Below are 17,898 nucleotides of genomic sequence, written 5' to 3' on the forward strand. Positions count from 1 at the left end.
ATGGATGGACAGATGGATGGACGGATGGACAGATAGATGGACGGACGGACGGACGGACACAGCTCCTCTTACCATTTGCTAGATCTCCTTTGTTGGACACTTTCATCCCTTTTTAAATCTGAATTTGTATGTTTATATGTATAAAACTGCACAGCTGCTGTTAACATGCAGTGCATGAAGCCAGGACTGCTTTTTAGTTTTTATTATCCTAAATAAAATCTTTTTTTCTTTTCTTAAGTCATTAATTTAAAGTTTTATTACTTTTTGACACCACATTTAGTTAGTTATTGTATCTATTACACTGACTGAAGCATGTGCTTTTCACTGTCAGCTTAACCCATTTGTTTGAGCAAAAGTTTCAGTGGTTATCATGAATTTTATTTATAGTCTGTGGAAATAAACCTGCCTGCGTCATCTCTGATACTGGGTTTGGTTGCGTTATAGGTGTTTGTTATCTCATCACTGACACTGTGTCAAATTGTCATCCTTTCACAGTTGTTTCTCAATCATTACCGACAATCTTAATCATTTGTTAAAAAAAATTGATTCATATCATTGTTGTCCAAAGGAAAAATAAATAATTGGACAAAAAAATTTCTCAATGTGAACTTTAAAGGGTTAAACATGCACTTCTGTTCTGATTGTTGTGGCTGATTCTGTTCTAATGTTTTTATTTGTTAGGTTTTTTTTAATGCCCTGTGAACACAGTTTTTTCATGTTACTGCTGCAGACTTATTTCTCAAGGGGGATAATATACAGTTTATCTTTTGAACCGTCACCTTTAGATGTGTGTGGTGGGGGAACATATTTTACTTCATGGTTTAAAATCCCCTTCACACTCAGATTGCAGCCAATTCCTTAAATACTCAAATAAAACAATGACAAAAAAAAAAGAAAAGAAAAAGTCTTCAGACTGACAAAAAACACCATCCGATCATTTTAACCAGCCTGTTCTCAATGATTGAATGGTGATAAGTCTATCGATCAACTGCCATTTGTCCCCCTCTAACCACCGCTACCCTTTTCCATGAACAAATTGTGCGCTCTCAGAGGCTTGGAGGACTTGTAAAGGAAACAAAGCTAGCTCTAATAGTTAGCATCCCACATGAAAATACTCCAAACCCTTGGCTACAAACATTGCTTGTTTCTGGGTGGCTTCGCCGTTGAAGTCTGGAAACAGGAGTTTGGATGTTTGAGGTGTGTATTTTCAGAATGTAGCCTGCTTGGACCGTGTCTCCTAACCCTGCCTTTAATATTGAAGTAACAGTAAAATAATAAAGAACCTGAAACCTGAACAGAATAAAAGAGGGTTCTGTAGAACAAAAAAACAGAACAAGTGAAGGTATAAAATAAACTGTCTTGTTTCCCAGCTACCTCCCTTTTGTCCCACCATCCAAGGCTTGCAGATGCAGACAGATGTAGGCAGTGCGTGCCAAAGCTTCGCAGTGGTTAATACATGCAACAGCCTGTGTATAGATGTGATCTTCAGAACGATGGACGCGTCGTTTACAGATAACAATATGGTAGACATGCTTTTTTTTCTTTTTCTTTCTTATTAGGAAGTCTGTTATATTCCACACATGGAAAGAGGAAGCCAAATCACATCTGCACTGTTCTTTTCTTTTAATACAGCTGCTGAGAAAGATTGAGGACAGCTAAAAATAATCTACTTAACATCTTCTTTAGCTTAACCATGAAAGAGAAAAGTATTAGCATTGAGATGGGAGTAATTCTTGGTGCTGCATCGAATTGTAATTTCACATAGTTACCATCATAAGAGCTTTACTAGCAATGGTTAAACAAAGGTTTGGAGATTTAAGCGACAGCAGATGTCATACAGGTGGATTTACTGCGATTTTAATTCAATCCCGTATCTAAAGCAGAAGCTTCTAAGTGGATAATGAGTTAAAAGGTTATTTGATCAGCTGCCATCTACAGTGTTGAACCTTCTTCACTTTTTGTGGCAGTTTGCATGTTTTTCCACAACCCAAACCCAGGTGGCTGGCTAGATAGATGGATGGATGGTGAATTTTACTTTCTCCTAATCAGTTCTGTCTGGTTCTTCTTTTCTGGGTTGAAGTAGGTCACAGCACCAAGAACAAGCAGCTCTTTGTCCCCCTTCCAGGACAGAAACAGAGGGAAGAAGATGAAGAGGACGGTTAGTGAGGTCTGCACAGCCAAATCATTCTACTGGAAAACAATCAACCCCATCCGGATGCCAGAACCCACCAGAGTGTGTGTGCATCTGTGTGTTTACGCTTGTAAAGCCTTCTTCCTTATAAGCAAGTATTAATCCCAGCATCAATGCTGTCATGAACTCCAAAGGAGACCAGATCCTACTCCTTGGATGACCCTCTTTCAAGACGCCAGATGCTGATTGCAAATGAAGCTGTGACTGAAGCAATCCAAAACACACAAACATGCACTTTTATTCACGCTCACTTCTCCTCCAGCCACCTCTCTTCCCAGTTCTTCAAAGGCTTGCAGTGTGTGACGGCTTTATATCCCAAGTAGGGCAGCGCCAGCAGTGTGTTAGCGATTAATTCAACCTGCTGCAAGGCCAGAGGAAACCTGCTGGGCACCAGCTCATTTCCAAATAAAGCAGCGATGTGTTATCTCAGCCTGCAGCCACAACTTCCTTGAAAAATTGCATTTAAGTACTAATTAGAGAAAATCCGGAAAAAAATCATGCAGGTACGTTTGAAATGCTACCTGACACTGTGACAGCAGTCAACAGAGGCCCATGTCGTTCGCAGTAGTGAAAACAGAACATTGTGCTTCCTTTCTGCATCCTTAACCAATAAAATGTTGTCAACACTGTGGCGTCGTCATTACCTTCTACGCAAAACTGATCTACCAGCTGGTTCCAGCTCACATCAGAGGATCAGCAGCATCGCATCAACCCAGCTGTCAATCACTGACAGACTAGCAAGGATGCAAATCTCTCAGCAAAGTAAGCAGAGAGAGAACTCATCAGGAAGGACGGAGCTCCAGGCATGCATACAGAGAGATGCACAACACAAAATCTGTTCTGCTCTCTTTCCTTGATTTCATCATCGACTACATGCTTTTATCAAGCTTAAGAAGAGTCCAGGTTGCCTAGAAGCAAAAAAAAACAAAAAAACAACAGAGACAGATGAACTTTCATAAAGGAACGACACTAAGCAGGGCAAGATCAGGCACGTCCACAAGTTAGCGTGACTAACAGAGTCTGGTCAACTGGGATTCTGGTCAGAGCAGCCACGCAAAACTGCAGGCCTGCAGCACAGTAACTAGTGAGGGCACCTCTTGTCACAAAACATGTGTCCAGCAGGACGTGATGCTGCCACCGGAAAGGGGTCAGCGAACACAGCTGACAAAAAGCAGGAAAGTGGGACATCACATGCAGCAACTGCACTGAACATGTAGCCACAGAATTTTAAGGATAGACATGTTTTGCTTGCACTGAGCCTAAATGCTATTTTTGTTTAAAAGTCCCCCCCCCCAGATAACCACGTTTTTTCCAAAAACCAAGAGAAACTGCTGGAATATCGACCCTGCAGCCTGCTGTTGCGGCGCACTGGGCTCAGGAGGGATGACATGATGGTTGGCTGAGTGTCGAGCTGTTGCTGCTTAGTCAGCTACCCATTCAGAGCTGTCTGTCCACACCACTAGTCTGTGATCATGAGCGTGTCTAAGTTTTGTTTTGTGGGTATCAGCATATATATATGTGTGTGTGTGTGTGTGTGTGTGCACCATATGCTTCAAAGTCCTGCAGCGTTTTGATTTTGAAAGTCAAACAGATGGACAAACCCAGGAGGAGATACCAGAGCTTCTTTCAAGTCTTTGGCAGCTACAGTTGCTACATGTGTGTGATTCATGTGCATGTGTCAAGCACTTAGAGACATACAGCGTAGGCTTCGCCCCCGCTGCAAAAAGCCCAATGACTACAGAAGTGAGGGTTTGTTTTTAGCTTAAAAAAAAAGGAAGTTAACCAGAGGGTTTATTTTTTTAAGTAGGAACTTCAAGCTGATTGAAATGACTTTGTACTTGAAAGGACACTCGAGCAATTTAGCACTTCGCTTTGGTGAAGTTTCAGACAGAAACAAAGAAGAACAGGTGAATGATTCTGTTCCTTGTGTAGGTCAAGATCCCCAAAGTGGCAGACTCACAGCTTCCTTTACTGTTGCCGTTTGTCTCTATACCACATATTTAATACAAAAGACAGACGAAACCACTATGGTCAGAAAAAGATGTGCTTCAAAGCCACAATGTTTGTAAAAAACTCAGCAGGAAGAAGGGAGTTGTGCTGAAACAATGCCTTTTAGAGGGCTGTGTAGGCAGGTTTTAATAACAGCCAACTGACTAGATCTGCCATCGCTTTGCCTTACCATATTAGCCATTTTCACCTATTAAAAACAGTAATGTCATCTTTTTTGTGCCTTCGATTTAATCACTTCATCTCTCTTTCACACATACGCAGTTTCAGCCACTCCCATCTTCATGCATGCACACACAGACTTTTAACAATTTATAATCATGCAGCAGGAAGACGTGTTCAGGTGCCAACCTGGCATTTTTAGAGCAACTTTTCAGACACTTTGTGACTTTACTTTGAAAGAACACTTAAACTGACTTCAATAAGGCAACTTTTTAAGATGTACCATGCAGCTGCAGCCACAGAGATGGAAAACACACGTTTTACTGTCATTCTCACAACATGGTTGCTCCGAGGAGCAGCTAATTCGACCAAACAGATGTTGCAATGGACCGAGTTCAGTCTGTTTAATGAGAGCCAGAGAAAATAAGAAGCAACAAATCAACCTGAAAAGGACATAAATGAAAAAGAAAACTATTAAAAAAGAAGAAATTAAAGAAGAATTAAGAAAATTGTACACAACATACATTTTTTTGCCTCTATTAATTATACAGAAATCTTTGTACAATCTGTCTTTATTTTGTAATAATGGGACTAAAAAGTGTTTGCTTGGATTGTTTCCACATGTTTTTATTAACGTGGTCTAATCCCTGCTGCTGTGACTGATCGTTTCTAGTAGATCTCATGCATTAAGCTGCTATGGAAACAGAGTCATGTCCTCCTCTCTCGATGAGTCACAGGTTGTTGTGCGGCGTCTAGACATTGCACACAACCTTATGTGTGAATGACTCAGTAAAACTTCTTAAAACATGTTACAAAAATCATGCAAAAAGAAGTACTTTGGTTGGGGTTTGGTTGGTGTTATAAATGAGCATCACCTTGGTGGTGGAGCTTTAAAAACACGCCTACATCCTCTTTTCTTTTCGCACCACTTCGGAAGAGTCTCAGAAATACGAGGAACCATCTGAAGAGTTAACATAAAGACTATTCACTGCAGAAATATTTATTCTCCTTTGTGCTTCTATGTTATTTAGTTTTTCTCCATATGTTATGTAGTCTGTATTCAAGCCTTCCTGTCTGAAACTCACTGGGTTAATTAGCAAACAGAACCACCTCCACAGCTGTACCAGATGGTTCTGGGGATGGCACGTCTGTTGGCACTGAAAAAAATACCCCAATCTTTCAACCACGACAACTGGACAGATCCCAGCTGTACGCCATGCAAGAAGACTGACCAACACAGATATTGCAAATTCTATCCCTTCTATCTTTATGAGGGATGCATAATAAAAGTGTACCGACACCACAACCGATACCAGATATCACACTAGCGCAGATGTGTATGATGACATGCTTCGAACGTGTTTTAAAAGAAATAAATGTCTTGAATGTTAAAATGTGACTTTTTTGTTACACTAAAAGCTAGATTTTTGTTTCCAAACCACACATTTATGGTTGTATTTAGGTAAAATGTGCCAAATCAAAATAAAACTTGTTGAAATTGTTAGATCTGTAATGTTATTATATTTGTATTGGTGAGGTAACATCAGAAAGGATGGGTGATTTATTACAACCTGATGAAAACTTACACAGTTATAACAGCAATAATAACCATAGTCACAATAATGTTCACATAAACAGATTAGGTATCGGCAAATATCGGTATCGGGAGATATCCAAATTTCAGATATCGGTATCGGACCGGAACTCCCAAAAAGTGGATCGGTGCATCCCTAATCTTTATCATTTTAATAAAAAAACAAAAAAAACCATTAATATGGCTAACCTTGCTAGCAAAGGTGATTGCACATCAATCCAAACATGTAGTGGCAGAATTTTGTTTTGAAAGAAAAGGGATAAAAAGAGAAGAGTTGCCTCCTTCATGCACTCCCTTTGTGAAAATAAAGAAACAAACGAGAGAAAGCCAATAAAAGGGAGTCAACACCAAAGTGCTGAGCACTGCCAGAGCGAGCAGGCTGCAGATGGGCTCAGAACTCACTCTTCTTCTGCTGTAAGCAAAAACATAAATATTATTTCCACATCTTCAACAAAATGACAATATTGTTTTGCACAATGTGTTTCCACTTTGTACCTTCATTTGCAGACAGGTGGTGATGGGGAGGGAGGTGTGGCTCATGATGCACATTGCCCAGCTCTGGCTCTCAACGGCCAAAATCCTGTAGGTTTTCTACGTATCCCTGCCCCTGTCGGATCCATTTAATGGAAGCCAGGTGTGTTGGAGCAGGGACACTTTGAAAACCTGCAGGACAGCGGCCCTCGAGGACCAACATTGGGCACCCCTGGCCTACAGGCAATGCTCAACAGCAAACCTTGACATGAAGCTATTCCGCCTTTTGCTCTTTTAAAGCGTTTTAAAGATACATTACGTAACTTCCTGACATTAAAAGTCTGTGTCCCGGACAGGTTGAGGACACAGTGACATCAATCGTGCATTTCTAGAGCCGCTGCTGCCCAGCAGCATCCAGAGGCTGAGAAACCGCCTATAAACAGCCTATCTGCTACGTGCTTTTTTTTTTTTCTCTTCATTTTTTCTTTTCATGCAATTGATTGACTTATTGCTTATTGCGACAGGCCGAATAATCGCTTAGCGCAATATTATCGTCTATCGCAATAAATTCTGAGACAATTAATCGCGTGGCAAAATTTGTTCCGGTGACAGGCCTATTTAATTGTTCAAGTTGCTGTTTAGTAAACAGGAAACAAAGAGGCAAATATCCCCGTTTGTGTTCTGCATCAGACAGTAATACATCCTGGCGATCACACTGTATTGTAATAAGTGTGAACTATAACAAGTTTGTGGCTGCTTTGCATGCCTCTTCTAAGTAACAGATCACTAGACATATGCTTCTCATCGGCCTTAACAAAGTTATAAAAATACAACGAATACAAGAGCAGGAACTGAGCTCGATACCCGAGTTGAACCCAAACAGACATAAAAACAACCTCAGAGGCGTAAATAAGATCTGAGACAGCAAAACATGGAGAAAATGACAACAGCTCATGTGACAGCCTTCTGATGTCTCTTTTCATCTAAACAATAAACCACACTAAATTTAGACCCATTCCAGTATCTAGGTTACATCAGATCTGGGTTGGACTTGATAAAGAACGACTTTGCCCACACCGACTACGTTGAGCGACATTCCCAACATCGCCACGGACGCAGCTAAGTAATCAGTTCACTTCAAAAGATGCCACCAAAGCGACAGTGACGCAGATCAGAGACAGAGCGGCGCGGTAGTTACTGTATTTGCAGATATAAAAAGCAAATTCTAAAACATGTTGTTTATCACAGTCAGAAAAATTAAGTTAACTCCGGGGCTGTTTGACATTCATGTCTTGTAGGCGCAGGCCCAGAGCAGTGAAGCAAGGCGCTTGCAACGCTTGGTAGTGCAGATAGCTGAGCAGGGGAGGTCAGTCAAAGTTTGTGCAGTTTAGAGGCAAACACAAACACAACAGGGACACAAATAAATCCTTGACTTGCAAAGTAAAACAAAAGCTTCTGCAAAGAAAAAGCTGATAACTGAGTGATTAAGCTTTACAATATGCTTTGATCCAAATCTTCCCACATGGCTCATCGCCCCTCCTGTAAACTCAGCCGGCTTTATACTGTCAATAGATTGCAGCCTGCAGTTTCCTGTGTGGTTCGCCACAGGAATGGTGGGGAGGGGGAAGAGAGAGGGTGGGGCAGTGCAGCGTTAAAGGAGGACACGTTCTGGCTGAGATCCAATCCCTGCATGTGGGCCTGATCCACCCTGATGCCCTGCCTGAGATCAGCACTGGTTTGCCTTTATTAACGGGGCTGAAGGAAGCAGGGTGATTTAAAATAAATAATAAACAGTGTGGACAGAGAGAAATGCTTTCAGGATGAAAACAAGCATGCATGTCAAAGTCACTCCTTTCATTAGCAAGGCGATGGGATGAAATGGGAGCTGGGAAGAAGGAAGGAGCACGAAGGGAGAGACAGTGAAGAACAGGGGAGAAAACCTGCTGAAAGATTTCTAGATGCTGCTGGCTCAGCTCTTAAGACGAGGGACTGTCCACTGCTAAAAATACATGCAGGTTACGTGGTCCTCCCTCGAGCATGAAGTAGATGGACCCCCCACTTAACCTGCTTCTTCACATCTCTCGTTGCATCTCATTGTCACAAACAGGTGAGAGAAAAATCCCCCAGAATGCCTCCCACTCTGACACGAATCAAAAAGTGAGGTCGCAATTTATTTCCATTTGTGCCACATTTTTACATCTCTGCTAAAACGATGACAGAATTTACAGCCCAGTGACACAGTAATTACACTGGGTTGTGTAACGCTCCCTTTTTTAAGCAGCTGCTTTAAGGAAAGCCCACCACCCATGTAAGCTGAGAAGGCCTCTATAAATACTGACTGGATAGAGTTACCAATCATTTTGGTGCACTCTCACTCCCACCAACAAGACAACTTGGTTTAAGCAAGTGTTAAATTGTGTTCCGAACTGAAAGCAAAGAGGATATGAAATGTGGAATGTGAAAGTCATGTTAACACATGCGTGTGTGCTTTCATAGCATGTCCACCTGCAGCTTGCAGAAAGTTTTTTGGATGGCTTTTGCAGTACATTTATCATGTTTGACTTCAACGCATTCTGGTGTGTTTTTAGCATCCAATGAACTCGACTCCTTGAATGCATTTCAAGGATGTCCTGCTAAACTTAACCGATCAGTCACCAGGGGGAAACACTACTCCTGCACCAATTCAACTGTGCAACCATCATCAAGTAAGATGTTCACTGTTTTCATCTACTTTCAGTGTTTTTACATCTGAAAAAAAAGGGATCGAGGCAGATGTTAGTGTGAGTAACTACAAACCTTTTAAAGTACCATGAAGCTACAAATTCTTCTAGTTATACCTGCTACTGGCGTAATCAAAGCTATAGGAAGATAATCACCCTCCCAGTTACCCGTACCTGCCCACTCAGACTTTGCAGGTAAATCAGAACAGCTCTTTTCTATTTATTTATTTGAGTTTGCACTTTAAAAGAAACAGCAAAACATTCATAGAGAAAAAAGGTAAGAGGAAAGGTTCAAACGATGGACAATACGTGTAAAATAATATAAATTACAGTGCTTGTAGAGGTTAGAAACTCTATAAGGGCTAATCGAGAACCTCACCAATTACACCAGATAATGGAAATACATACCAAAAAAAAAAAAAAACAAGCTATAAATGCAAAAGTATTACAAATCAAATAAATATCACAGTAGAGCACAATTTAACATGATCCCACTGCAAATAGATCTTTCAAATTCTTTTTGTACAGTAATAAGAAGGTGATATGTCAAACAAAGTAATGCTTTTATTCCATAAATGAACCCCTCTGAATTTAATGGAAATCTAACTTCTAGTGGTGTGACAAAGTGGTGTATGAAAAAGCTTAGAATGCCTGGTAATTCTGGAATGAATATTATATAAATACTGCACTTATTGCAATAAGCTGTAAGCCCCTGCAGAAAGGCCAGAGGCGCCATATGGGGGGGGGGGGGGGGGGGGGGGGGGGTTATAGGAGGGTTCTAACGGCCCCATGACTTGATCGGGGCCCAAAAGGATTTACAGCCTATACGAGAAAATCATTAAACCTTCATTAAAAATAATAAATACTTTTTTCAAAGGTTGTAATAAATATAGCAGTAATATAAACTGATAAACCATTTATATAAAAATAATCTAGTTAGGTGTATACACTGTTATTTAACCCTTTATAGGGCACTCAATGAAATAACTTCATATTAGGAATATTAACCTAAAATTGTATGAACCAAGACCTCCATTCTGTTGTTACATTAACAAAAAAAAAAAGTTTCATGCTGAATATGAAAGAAAAAAGTGATCAAAAATAGTCACTTGTCCCATAAAGGGTTAAACACAGCCCTATATCTTTATTATTCGCATGAAAAGCTATTTTTAATCAGCTTGAAGCAACTGAAGCAACAGCAAAAATCTAAAATTTGAGATCAAGTGGTGGGGTCTATGCCATTGTCTTTCATAGGGCCCAAAATTCCTGGTTGCGCCCCTGCAGAAAGGTATTTGTTCACCTGAGCACCAAACAGGACAGTGTCCCTTTAAAGGGTAAATATTACTTTGTTTTGTTGTGAGCATGATAAACTTCAGGAGCAACTGAAGCGACCCACAGTACCTTGAACGCACCACCGCTCAGCTCATTCCAGCTAATAAACACCACAATTAGACTAATTAAAGTGACGTCTCTTTTATTCCTGATGCACGCGGGCCTTTCTGTGGATTTAACCTCGCGCTGCTGTCAGCTTAACCTGTTTAACTTAAACCCACCTGGAAACACAAACACTCCCGTCTCAACCAGACCAACACCAGTTGTCAGCCTCTTGGAGGGAAAAAAGCTTCATTTCCCCACCGTGTGCATGGCGACAGACCCTAACGCCACGCACTCCCGCACGCGCCGCTTTAATGTTGCGTTCAGGGCGAGCGAACTTACCTAAATCATCCATGTTGGCCGGAAATGGTTCCAACGCTGAGAACCGGACCGGTCCTTCTCTCTGACGGTCACAGCTGGACTGGAAAGCTGGGCTCGGATCCCGGTCGCCAAATCCCCGGAAAGGTGATCTCCTGCGCTGGAAGCGGGGAAGTTTCGAGCCCCCCTGCTGATCGACGAGTCTCCAACACACTCACAAGCACACACATACCCAGCTGCACACCCCCCCCACGGGAGTCTTCAACAGCGCACATCCAGCCCCCCTGCCAGAAGCCTGCAGCCGCAACACGACGGGACCAGCGCCACCTGGCGGCGGAAGGAGACATCACCAAGGTGGATTCACCAAAGGTCTCAATCTTTTCTTTTTTTTTTTTTTTTTTAAACGTAAGAACAATTTCTTTTTCTTTTTTTTTCTTATATTTTCTTTTTTTTTTTTTTTTTTTACAGTGAACATAGTTACATCATAAATTATAATCATGCCCCATTTGACATTACCTATACTATACTATACTTTTGAAACTGTTTTACACACACACACACACACACACACACACATTTCCAGATGTAAATATCTAAACAGCATGCAGAATACTTATTAAAGACAGCTAGATGCACTACTACTAAAATCTCTTTTTCTTTACATAGGCAATACAACTGCAATCTCAATAAGGATTCTGATTCTTAGTAAAATAATCAATTATGTTCTGACGTGTGTGCTAATTACATAAAATCAGTGTAACTTCTTTTATACTGTAACTTTAAATCTAGAAATACTGTGAAACTGAAGAAGGATAAAGTATTTTGGACTTCAAGGCCAACAACTGCAACAAGTCCAAAAAGCAGACTCAATTATATTAACATACTACACCCTTATAAGTTAATTCTACAGTCATTTAGCAGAAGCTTTTATCCAAAGCGACTTACATATGAGTGAAAACACAACAAGCACAAAATCAAACAGTAGAAAACATCGTAGGAAGGTGCTGGTGGACTGTCCAGTTGGACACAGATCCTACCATGAAGTGCTACAGGCTTTTTTTTTTGTTTTTGTTTTTTTGTTTTGTTTTGTTTTTTGTTTACTCCCTTCCCACCCCATAATGTCACATATCTTATATTACAAAGAATTAATACCATAAAGTTTGTTGCAAAGAACTGGGCTAAGTTCTCCAACTTTCCAATAAATATAGCTATACTAACTGTTGAAGTGCTCCTTAAAGAGCTGAGTCTTCAGCTTGCTCTGAAAAGAAGACAGGGACTCTGCAGAGCGGACAGAGTTTGGGAGATCATTCCAGCATCAAACCTACGTAACAAAATGAAACATAAATATCAGGGATATGAAAAATCTGATATTACAGTAAGAAAAAGTACAACACATATAATCAAAACAACCAAACACACGGACAAAAAAAAAAAAAAGAAAGAAAAAAAAAACCTGAGAATTTTGTTTTGATATGCATATAGGGCAAAAAAAAAAAAAAAAAAATAGACCCTGGATAATTTTACATGTAAACCTTATTAGCAGCACATACCAACTTAATTTACATAGTAGATGTTCCGGTCTCATCAAGTAAAGCTAAAAAAGGCTTCCCCACCTTCTGATAGTAGATTTGTTCATGTCACCTGCTAAAACAAATCTGTTCCATCCTGGAGACAGATAACATTTCATGAAGCCACCTCTGAAAACATGGCGGTTTTGGAGGCTTTCAGTTCAATAAAATGTCTCAACTTTAACCACAGAGCAGGGCCGGATTAAAAGAGCACAAGCTCATGGGCCCAGAGTGTTCCAGGGGCAACATTGTGAAAATTGTGAATGATACTGTGAAACGACGTTTCTAACACTTCTCAGCCAATGGTACCAACAGTAACACACTATTGGTAGTGGTGTAACGGGCTTTTATGTACATTTTGTTTCATGTCCAAACTCCTGGTGTTTGCCCTACCTGGGCCTCACATGGGCCCCAGGTGGGCGTGGGCCCCTGGGCCTGTGCCCATAATTCCCATTGGATAATCCGGCCTTGGTTGAGTGGGTGCTAAAAGTGGATAGAAGATATAGGAAAAGGTCAGAGATTCTCAGAATAAAACAGACTAGATTCAGAAAAGGAAAATTAAATGAAAAGAAACAGGCGCTCATAAAGCACATGGAGCTTTAATGCCAGTGTTTTACAGTCTCAAGTCAACTTTATTTATAAAGCCCTTTAAAACAACCAAAGATGGGACAAAGTGCTGTACATCAGCCAAAACAACCAGAGAGTAAAACAATTGAGAGTTAAATAAATAACAATAAAACAATGGATTATACAAGGAATACAAAAAAGAAAATAAAACAAAATAAATAAATTGTAAATAAAACCAAAATATAACACACTGAGCGGAAGCAAACTGTCATTGGGTTAAAAGCCAGGGAATAAACATGGATCTTAAGATACATTTTAAAAACGCTCATCATCCAGAGGTGGAGGAAGACCTGTTTAAGCTCAGAATGGTGCAGAATTATATTTATTAGCACATCATTTACCTTTAGCCATGTATATATTATAACATTCACTGTGTAAAAGAACTTCTTTTTCCTGTCAGAACCTAAACAAACTCATACTGTGCAAAAACAACAAAGTGATTTAGTCTGAATGAAAAATATTTTTTTTAAAAACTATAAATGCAAGAATTAAGAGGAAAACTTATGTACTTTTTTTTTTTACCCTGTTCAGTAAATAACCACATGGTGGCAGCAGCCTGCTTTTACCTTTTAAATCAACTCCTATGATATTCTGTCACAAATTATGCCTCAGTGGGACCTCCTGTGTAAATAAAGGTTAAATAAAATAAATCAAAGTTTTACCATGAACTAAAGAGGTCATCTTTTACCCTGTGTTACAGTTTTAAGACATCTCATTTATAAAAAGTAGGAATGAAAACATCCTGCAGAAAGAAGAAGGAAAATGAAACAGAAAAGTTCCTCATAAGGACATATAAGCTTGTAAAAACACTTACTGTGTTTTTACAGCCTTTACACCCGTTTTACACCTTTTTACACGGTAACATTTACTGTTACCGTGTGAAAAGCTGCTTTTTTTTTGCCAGATTGCTGCATTGCTTTTGGTTTTGTAAGAGAACAACTTAAGTTCTGAATTTGCTTTATAAGAAGGAAACTGATGGAGGCTTTACTAAAGATTTTAATATTTGCTTTTCATCACGTCTGACTGAGGAGTTACAGCTGAGTCGGGAGTCGTTGGGCAGCAAAGAGATGCAGCTTTAAATGATGACTTCCAGTTCATCCCAGTATATTAGGTGACCATTGTCCTGCAGTCAAGGACTAAACACACAGGAACAGCTCTGTTTCTGCTGCTGTTTCTTTTTTAAGCAGGTCTTTGTTCACTTTTAATCTTCAAGCTAATTCGTTGATTGATTTCTAGTTTTTATAGTTTTACGTCTTCTTTGCCCTTCAGTCATTTTCTGAACCGCTTGGTTCAGTTCAGTGTTGCAGGGAAGCAGGAAGCAGGGTACACCTGGACCGGTCGCCAGTCATTCACAGGGCGCCTTTCTGTCTTATATGTCTTATTGTCATGGTTTAATAATGCATGTTTCATACTTTATTAGTTTTGAATGATCTCTTTGGTTTTTAAGGGTATATTTTTACTTATTAATTTCCAAACCTCAGTGAAAAACTTTATTCAGAACTAAGCACAGTAAAAGCAATCAATAGAAGATAACCATAAGAAAAACTCTCAGATACAGACAAACACGACTCATGTAAAATGCACACAGGGAAGATCAGTGCAGGTTATTTGTCGACAAGATGGCAGGATTGAAGGCATCTGTTAAAATGCCTTATTTTTTTCATACACAAATATAAAAAAAAACAAAAAAAAAAACCAAAAAAACAGTCAACTTTTGCCATTATTGTGCAGCCTTAGAGGTGTTTCCATTCCTGTGACTGATGTGAAACCAGTGTTAAAACTGGTGTGACGTGTTCAGATCTCTCCTGGTTAAAGCTCCAGCAGCAGCATCTGGATGAGCTGCAGATGTTTAATGCAGGAAGTCCTGAACCAGTAATCCCATCTACTGGACATGAATGCATGGAGGAGCTTCTCCTGGTCTTTCTGGGAGACTAAACTTCCTTCTGTTGATGTTTCCGAGCGGCTTCGGAGTGAAGCTTTGACGTGGCTGAGCCTGAGTCTCCAGGCGTTTGCCAACGACAATCCTCTTCTCTTTGCTACCAAACAGAATAATTAGAGAACTGGTCAGCCAATTTGTCAGATGTGCAGAAGTTATCCTCTCATCTTGAACACAAACAAAACAGAAGAGATGATTGTTGACTTCAGGAGGAGCAGAAGTAAACAAAGCAGTTAACATCCTGGGAGAGGAGGTGGAGTAAAAGTAACTGAGAGTTCGGCTGGACGACGAACTCGACTGGAGAAGCAACACAAAAGCAGCTACAAGAAATGACAGAGAAGATTGTACATCTGGAGGAACTGAGATCATTCAGGTGTCGCATATCTTCTACAAGTCTGGTGTGGAGTCCGATCAGCTAAATGTTGGAGCAGCATCATTAGAAACTGGACAGACTGGTTCTGGGGATAATCCTGGAGCAACTGGAGCTGATTGTCCAGAGAAAAACGCTGCACAAAGTGCATTAAGAGGCGTCTCCAGAAGAAGGAACCTGCCAGCAGCCATCGCCCTCCAGAGCAAGATTTACACTTTTAATTAATTATTAATTACATATCATTTGAAAAAACTAACTTTAAGAACATGATCTATGCCCTGAGGGAAATTACAAAATATTTGCAATTAAATTTTAATTTAATTAAATTAAAGTTAAATTGCTTTTTGATTGGATGTCATTTTCCATTAGCAGCTTGAACTGAAACATTGCAGAAGTCTGTGGGAAGAATTGTACTTATGTCAAAAATTTATACACATTTTTTTCAATTTTCCAAATTAAACTGGAGAGGAAAAACTTAAATGAGTTAATAAAGACAGTTAAAACAATGGATTAAAAATTAATTTAAACCTTTTTCTGGTCCAACTACTGACACCATTAGCCATAAACTCAGTGAAGACCTGCAGTCCTGCATGCATGGCTGCAAAATAATCATGTAACAGTCAACTGAGACTAAACAGAATGTATTTTTACTCTTCAAGGAGACAGCTTGTCGAGTTAAATCCTGTTTCCACTGCAAACCAAAAGCTCTCCACAAGTATCTGGGATCACCCTGGATTCTCACCAAATGTACAAAATATTATCCAAAAGCTCAAACAAAAATGTTTTGCGTACAGGATCTGTCTCCACCAGGTTGTAAGACATATTTATGTGCTATAATTCTCTCTACTGCGTCTGATTGGTTTCCTGTTTGGTCACTTGCAATCACTGAAATCCTCGAGCCAGAGGCGGGACTCCATAGAAGATCATTTAACCCTGTAAAGCCAAACATATCATTTAAAACAGAGTCTTTGAGACAAGAGTCTTTGCATCACTTAAAGATAGAAACTTTTCTCAAAGCCCTGTTGTACACCATTAGATACTGGTCTCCTGCTTCCTGGTGGAGACCCGGTGGTAATAAATGGTATAAATACCAACAATTCGCTGTTATGTTTTAAGATTTTGTTAAGGGCTTAAATAAAGACTTCAATTTTTTTTCAATTTTTTTTTTTTTTTTAAATCAGGTTTTTCTCTGCAGATGTTCTTAGGTTGGACTTTAAAGATCCACTGCAGGCTCCCTGGCTGGACTCACCACTCTTCCGCTCTGTCCCTGTTAAATGCATTGAACTTTCAGAACTTTGTACTGAGCCGTGGGATTAAAACTAAATTCCCATCTGCAGCGTTCGCTGCCTTAGTGCCTGAACAGAACCCCAGATCTGATGGTTCAACCAGATCAGTAACAAACTATGACTTTTTAGGACCTGTTATGGACAAAGATATTTGGTTTATGTGCTGACCAAAGCCTGGAACAACCTTCCACGTCTCGTTAGGACTATAAGGCCAGCAGGACACACAGCTGCCATTTGGCAGACAGGTGCTGCTCTGACCTCTGATGTGACCTCCTCCAACCACAGCTTCTCCCTCCGTTTGATTGTCATGTCTCTGAAGATGTGCGTCTGAGCAGGAACCTGCTGAAAATCAGATTTTGCTGAGTCAGGACTGGTTGCTTTCAGTTGTTTCCCGCACAAAATAAATGAAATGAGACTCTTTTTCCAGGGCAGGTTAACTACAACAAGCTGCATCACTCTGCACAAAAACACTATTTTTATGGGAAAAAAAATCAGCTTTTATTTCTCCAGAGTGGATGTGGACTAAAGAGACTGTATTAAATGTCAATAAAACGCTGTGATGGCACCATTAGCACAGCGTAAGACACTCCCTGTGGAAAAGACGGCTGTTATATTCCTGTAATGTGTCTGCTGGGAATTCCAGAGAGCGATGCTCAGCACTCGGATCATTGTAACCGCAGCTTCTTAATGCATTTTATGTGGTTTTGATGAGATTTCTGTCAAAGCTGCCATTTTTCTGTCTCGCTGCCTTCATGTGAGAAGTTATTAACGACTGAAGGTTTTGTAGAAGCCATCATCAATGCATTCTGGGATTATTTAGTCTTCCATTTTCATCAGCGGCCGGTAGAGGGTATTCATGTGCAACCTTCAACACAAACGCACGTCATTTTTCTAAATTGTTTTCTTCACAACAATTCAGCTTGTTCAATTTTATTAACATGTGAAAAATTTCAACTGGTTAAATACCTTAAAAAGTCTCTGAGAGGCAGATCCAAGTTTTACCTTCTGTTATTACAGTTTCAAGACATAAAATAATAAATATTTCTTTATTAATCCGGTATTTTAACAAATGCTATTCTAATTTCTCCACGTTTGAAAATGAGCAATGTTTAAACCTTTTTATTTGAACACAGAAACATTTATATTGGTCTAATTATTTTAGAATAAAATCTTCTGGTTTTTCTTCAGAAAACCTTTAAAACAGTTGATGTCTAACGTTTATGTGGTTGCATCTTGTATGGAGTAAAGACATACCTTTATTGAGGTATAGACAT

At 39.8% G+C, this 17,898-nt stretch overlaps 1 protein-coding gene across 2 annotated transcripts in view; it reads right to left on the bottom strand.

Moving 5' to 3' along the window:
* The window catches only part of LOC306757260 (paxillin-like), a 31,498-nt gene extending 20,468 nt beyond the window's left edge, over positions 1 to 11,030 (bottom strand). For both annotated transcript variants that reach the window (XM_079242262.1, XM_079242261.1), the window contains exon 1: positions 10,862 to 11,030. In XM_079242262.1, coding sequence (XP_079098388.1) covers positions 10,862 to 10,874 — 13 coding nt within the window. In that variant the 5' untranslated portion in view covers positions 10,875 to 11,030. The remainder of the gene's footprint in view (positions 1 to 10,861) is intronic.
* Positions 11,031 to 17,898: the final 6,868 nt, after the last annotated feature.

This window comes from Telmatherina bonti (genome assembly GCF_933228915.1).
Source record: "Telmatherina bonti genome assembly, chromosome: 6".
Taxonomy (NCBI): Eukaryota; Metazoa; Chordata; class Actinopteri; order Atheriniformes; family Telmatherinidae; genus Telmatherina; species Telmatherina bonti.